The 6,572-nt window shown below is 45.9% G+C and overlaps 1 protein-coding gene across 1 annotated transcript; it reads left to right on the plus strand.

The window, feature by feature from the left end:
* Nucleotides 1-364: 364 nt before the first annotated feature.
* On the plus strand, nt 365-4,847 carry LOC121857102. Its single transcript, XM_042352975.1, has 2 exons — nt 365-600; nt 3,826-4,847. The coding sequence occupies exons 1-2, from the start codon at nt 562-564 to the stop codon at nt 4,768-4,770; spliced, it is 984 nt and encodes a 327-aa protein (XP_042208909.1). The 5' UTR covers nt 365-561; the 3' UTR covers nt 4,771-4,847.
* The last annotated feature ends 1,725 nt before the right edge of the window (nt 4,848-6,572 follow it).

The raw sequence follows: 6,572 nt of genomic DNA on the forward strand, positions 1-6,572 counted from the left end.
ATTGTAAAAAATAAACAGGAAGATAATGGCACACACACACACACACACACACACACAATGCAGTACGTCTACCACAGACTGAGATAAGGAAGACAGTAATTAGGTTAACTGGTACTATAATCACGGGTGCTGTGGACGCCTCACTGTTCGTCCAAGATGCAAACAAACTCTCTCCTGCACCTCAATCCTTACAGACTCCTCCTTGATAAAATGATTTATTCTCACATCTTCGCTGTGCCGCCATCCTGCTGGTGGTTCCCGATGTAATGTGGACCGCACGCCACAATCTGCCCCTCCCCCCTGCGGCCATGTCGGCGCCAACCACACTCTGATAAGCCTCGGGGTATATATGTTGGCCCACCTGTACTGGCCACAATACAACTGCATCACCAGCCACGGTAGACACCTGTGTGGGCCTCAATACACCTGCATCACCAGCCACGGTAGACACCTGTGTGGGCCTCAATACACCTGCATCACCAGCCACGGTAGACACCTGTGCTGACCACAACACACCTGCAAGAAACACAGGCGCCGTCTGCACTCAACTTCTTGTCAAACATGAAGAACTTAATTCTCTCCATCATTTTATCCCTGGCGGTAAGGGTGATGTGACTATCTGTTGTGTCTGTGTACCTGTGTACCTGTCTGTGTACCTGTGTACCTCTCTGTGTACCTGTCTGGGTACCTGTGTACCTCTCTTTGTAACTGTGTACCTGTCTGTACACCCGTGTACCTGTCTGTGTAACTGTGTACCTGACTGTGCACCCGTGTACCCGTCTGTGTAACTGTGTACCTCTCTGTGTACCTCTCTGTGTAACTGTGTACCTCTCTGTGTAACTGTGTACCTGTCTGTGTAACTGCGTACCTGACTGTGCATCCGTGTACCCGTCTGTGTAACTGTGTACCTCTCTGTGTAACTGTGTACCTCTCTGCGTAACTGTGTACCCGTCTGTGTAACTGTGTACCTGACTGTACATCCGTGTACCAGTCTGTGTAACTGTGTACCCGTCTGTGTAACTGTGTACCTCTCTGCGTAACTGTGTACCCGTCTGTGTAACTGTGTACCTGACTGTGCATCCGTGTACCAGTCTGTGTAACTGTGTACCCGTCTGTGTACCCGTGTACCTCTCTGCGTAACTGTGTACCCGTCTGTGTAACTGTGTACCTGACTGTGCACCCGTGTACCAGTCTGTGTAACTGTGTACCCGTCTGTGTAACTGTGTACCTGACTGTGCACCCGTGTACCAGTCTGTGTAACTGTGTACCCGTCTGTGCACCCGTGTACCTCTCTGCGTAACTGTGTACCCGTCTGTGTAGCTGTGTACCCGACTGTGTAACTGTGTACCCGTCTGTGTACCAGTGTACCCGTCTGTGTACCTGTGTACCCGTCTGTGTACCCGTGTACCTCTCTGTGTAACTGTTTACCCGTCTGTGTAACTGTGTACCTCTCTGTATACTTGTGTACCTGTGTACCTGTCTGTGTAACTGTGTACCTGACTGTGCACCCGTGTACCAGTCTGTGTAACTGTGTACCCGTCTGTGAACCCGTGTACCTCTCTGTGTGTCTATGTACCTGCCTGTGTACCTGTGTTCCTTTCTGTGTGACTGTGTACCTCTCTGTGTGTCTGTGTACATGTGCACCTCTTTGTGTAACTGTGTACCCGTCTGTGTACCTGTGTACCTGTCTGTGTACCTGTATACCTCTCTGTGTAACTGTGTACCCGTCTGTGTACCTGTGTATATCTCTGTGTGTCTGTGTACCCGTCTATGTAACTGTGCACCCGTCTGTGTAACTGTGCACATCTCTGTGTGTCTGTGTACCCGTCTGTGTAACTGTGTACCCGTCTGTGTACCTGTGTATATCTCTGTGTGTCTGTGTAATCCGTCTATGTAAAGCACCTGTCTGTGTAACTGTGCACATCTCTGTGTGTCTGTGTACCTGTCTGTGTAACTGTGTACCTGTCTGTGTAACCTCTCTCAGTAACTGTATTCTCTGTGTAATCTGTCTGTGTAACTGTGTACCCGTCTATGTAACTGTGCACCCGTCTGTGTAACTGTGTACCTCCCGTGTACCTGTGTACCTGTGTACCTCTCTGTGTGTGTCTGTGTACCTGCCTGTCTACCTGTGTACCTCTCTGTGTAACTGTGTACCTCTCTGTGTGTCTGTGTACCTGTCTGTGTACCTGTGTACCTGTCTGTGTACCTGTATGCCTCTCTGTGTAACTGTGTACCCGTCTGTGTAACTGTGTACCCGTCTGTGTACCTGTGTACCTGTCTGTGTAACTGTGTACCCGTCTGTGTACCTGTGTACATCTCTGTGTGTCTGTGTACCTGTGTACCTGTCTGTGTAACTGTGTACCTGTCTGTGTCGTGTGTACCCTGTGTACCTCTCTGTGGAACTGTGCCGTCGTCTATGAACTGTGTGTCTGTGTACCTGTTCACCCGTCTGTGTACCTCGTTGTACCTGTACCCGTCTGTGTACCTGTGTACCTCCTCTGTGTGTCTGTTTGTTCTTCTCTATGCACTAGTGTAGACGGAAGGTTATCGTGTAGACGGAAGGTTGACACACTCGTGTGCGAGTTGACACACTCGTGTAGACGGAAGGTTGACACACTCGTGTAGACGGAAGGTTGACACACTCGTGTAGACGGAAGGTTGACACACTCGTGTAGACGAAGGACCACCTGTGGTTGACACTTGTGTAGACGGAAGGTTGACACTCTACTGTGTAGACGGAAGGTTGACACACTTGTGTAGACGGAAGGTTGACACTTGTGTAGATGGAAGGTTGACACACACTTGTGTAGACGGAAGGTTAACACACTTTGTAGACGGAAGTTGGACAGTAGACGGAAGGTTGACACTACTCTTGTAGACGGAAGGTTGACAATAGTGTAGACGGAAGGTTGACACAATAGTGTAGACGGAAGGTTGACACACTAGTGTAGACGGAAGATTGGACAGTAGTGTAGACGGAAGGTTGACACACTCTTTGTAGACGGGAAGGTTGACACAGTAGTGTAGACGGAAGGTTGACGCACTAGTGTAGGTGTTGACACACTAGTGTAGACGAAGGTTGACACACTCTTGTAGACGGAAGGTTGACACACTCTTGTAGATGGAAGGTTGACACACTAGAGTAGACGGAAGGTTGACACGCTAGTGTAGACGGAAGGTTGACACACTCTTGTAGACGGAAGGTTGACACACTCTTGTAGATGGAAGGTTGACACACTAGAGTAGACGGAAGGTTGACACGCTAGTGTAGACGGAAGGTTGACACACTCTTGTAGACGGAAGGTTGACACACTAGTGTAGACAGAAGGTTGACACAGTAGTGTAGACAGAAGGTTGACACAGTAGTGTAGACGGAAGGTTGACACACTAGTGTAGGCAGAAGGTTGACACAGTAGTGTAGACAGAAGGTTGACACACTAGTGTAGACGGAAGGTTGACACACTAGTGTAGACAGAAGGTTGACACACTAGTGTAGACGGAAGGTTGACACACTAGTGTAGACGGAAGGTTGACACAGTAGTGTAGACAGAAGGTTGACACACTAGTGTAGACGGAAGGTTGACACAGTAGTGTAGACAGAAGGTTGACACAGTAGTGTAGACAGAAGGCTGACACACTAGTGTAGACGGAAGGTTGACACGCTAGTGTAGACGGAAGGTTTAACGTTCTTACAGGAAGTTGGTTTATTGTGTTCAGTAGAAGGTACTGTGAGGTGAGTGAGTTTCTTTTGTTCTGCAGCTACAACACAGAGACTCTTACCTTACAGAATATATTGTAAATTTTGATAATTTTCTGCCTGTGCAGGTCGTGTGTTCCCTGGGAATGGTCACGGACGACTCCTGTACTGTGGATTGTATGGGCAAAAATGCTCTTGACAAAGTTGCTGATCCCTATAACTGCAGTAATTACTACATTTGTTTGGGTGATGACATGGCCACCGACCACCCGGTACCTTGTCCGGTCGCTAACATCTTTGATACCGGTAAGTGTATGACAGGGGACCCCTCTACCTGTGAACCTACGTGTAAACCACCAGAATGTCCAATAACCTGCAACGGCTCCCTCTCCATGATCAGTGATCCCTTCGACTGTACACAATACTACATCTGTATTCCCGGGGGCGTACAGGGGCCCATCCCCTGCCCTTCTGACAGGGAATTTTTTGACGGTGCAAATTGCGTCAAATCTAAGGAAGTTTGCTGCGAGGTTCCTTGTATTCCTTATTGTCACCCAGGAGATATACAGATCGTTGACCCGACGGACTGTCACATGTACTACATCTGTACTGCTGAAGGACCAGTGGACCCAAACCTGCACTTCACTTGTCCTAGTGGAGACGTGTTTGATTACCAAGTTGGTCGGTGTGTCAAAGGTGATAAATGCACCACCCTTTGTCCAGCATCTACAACACCTGCAAACAATCCAACCAAATCATTAACTACAACACCTGCAAACAATCCAACCAACTCAGCAACTACAAAACCTGTAAACCCAACTGCTACATCGAAAGCAGGAAGTACAATAACCGCCCCTGTGACACCAACGACAGACTGTGCTGTGTCACTCACCTGTGACACCATCGGTTACTTCCCCAGGTGTCACAGCTGCCAACCTGATTTCTTTGAGTGTAAGGTCATAGGTGCCCAGGCAACTATTAATAAATGTTCAGGAAACCTGGTGTTCAACACAGACCCTAAATACCCGTTCTGTGTCCTCCCTGGCAACTGTCCTTACCATCCTCCCCTCTAAACTACCCACCACTACTACCAACCACGACTACCACCACTACAACAACCACCCACCACTACTACTACTACCAATACCACCACCACTAACCACTACTATCACTACTACCACCAATCACTACTACCACCACTACAACAACCACCCACCACTACTACTACTACCAGTACCACCAACCACTACTACCACCACTGCTACCACCAACCACGACTACCACCACTACAACAACCACCCACCACTACTACTACTACCAATACCACCACCACTAACCACTACTATCACTACTACCACCAACCACTACTACCACCACTACAACAACTACCCACCACTACTACTACTACCAATACCACCACCATTAACCACTACGACTACCAACCACCACCACTACTACCACCACTACCACCAACACCAACTACTGCTACCACCACTACCACCACCAACCACTACTACCACGACCACAACAACCACTGCTACCACCACTACAACAACCACTGCTACCACTACTACTACTACTTCTACCAACCACTACTACTACCACCACCAACTACTACTACCACCAACAACACCAACATCATCACCAACCACAACTACTACCACTACAACCACCATTAACCACTACTACCACCACTACCACCACTAACCACTACTACCACCACTACCACCACCACCAACCAATACTACTACCACCAACCACTGCCATCACCAACTACTACTACCACCACTAGTACTACCACTACCACGACTAACCACTACTACCACCACTACCACCATCCCCTACACAATCACCATCTTGCTACAGTTATTTTGTTGTATAATATTATGCTTGTTAACCCACTGAGGACGATGACTTAACCCTCTGAGGACGATGACTTAACCCTCTGAGGACGATGACTTAACCCTCTGAGAACGATGACTTAACTCTTTGAGGACGATTACTTAACCCTATGAGGACGATGACTTAACCCTATGAGGACGATGACTTAACCCTATGAGGACGATGACTTAATCCTATGAGGACGATGACTTAACCCTATGAGGACGATGACTTAACCCTATGAGGACGATGACTTAACCCTTTGATTCATAAAATTTTTCCAAGCATTAAATTTGATGTTCTGATGTACAGCTTAAAGTTATGATGTAAAGCTTAAAGTTACGATGTAAAGCTTAAATTTATTATGTAGAGCTTAAATTTATGATGTAAAGCTTCGCGTTATGATATAAAGCTTAAAGTTATGATGTAAAGCTTAAAGTTATGATGTAAAGTTTAAATGTATGACGTACAGCTTGGAGTTATGAGGTAAATATGGAGAAACTGATGAAATAATTATAATGTTGAAGTTAATGTTGAAGCTAGTGTTGAAGTTAATGTTAAAGTTAATGCTGAAGTTAATGCTGAAGTTAATGCTGAAGTTAATGTTGAAGTTAATGTTGAAGTTGATGTTAATGAATGTTATACAAGAATTAGGAGTGACAAATGACCTGTTCTTAATTACTGTAATAAAATCTATAATAAATAATAAATACAAAGAAAACCTTGACCTTTTAATGCACCAATTTTATGTATATGGCAGAAAAACTGATTAATATTGGAAATGTTATAATATAATAAAATACCTGAGTGACAATAAGATGTTGTGGTGTTAACTGCTGAAGATATTGATAAATGGTGAGTTATGGTTACTGTTGATGGGAAGAAAACTACGTTGTTATTAAACTGTAAACAATGCTAATACTGTTGTTATTAAACTGTAAACAATGCTAATACTGTTGTTATTAAACAGTAAACAATGCTAATACTGTTGTTA

This window comes from Homarus americanus, unplaced genomic scaffold, assembly GCF_018991925.1.
Source record: "Homarus americanus isolate GMGI-L3 unplaced genomic scaffold, GMGI_Hamer_2.0 scaffold20465, whole genome shotgun sequence".
NCBI lineage: Eukaryota > Metazoa > Arthropoda > Malacostraca > Decapoda > Nephropidae > Homarus > Homarus americanus.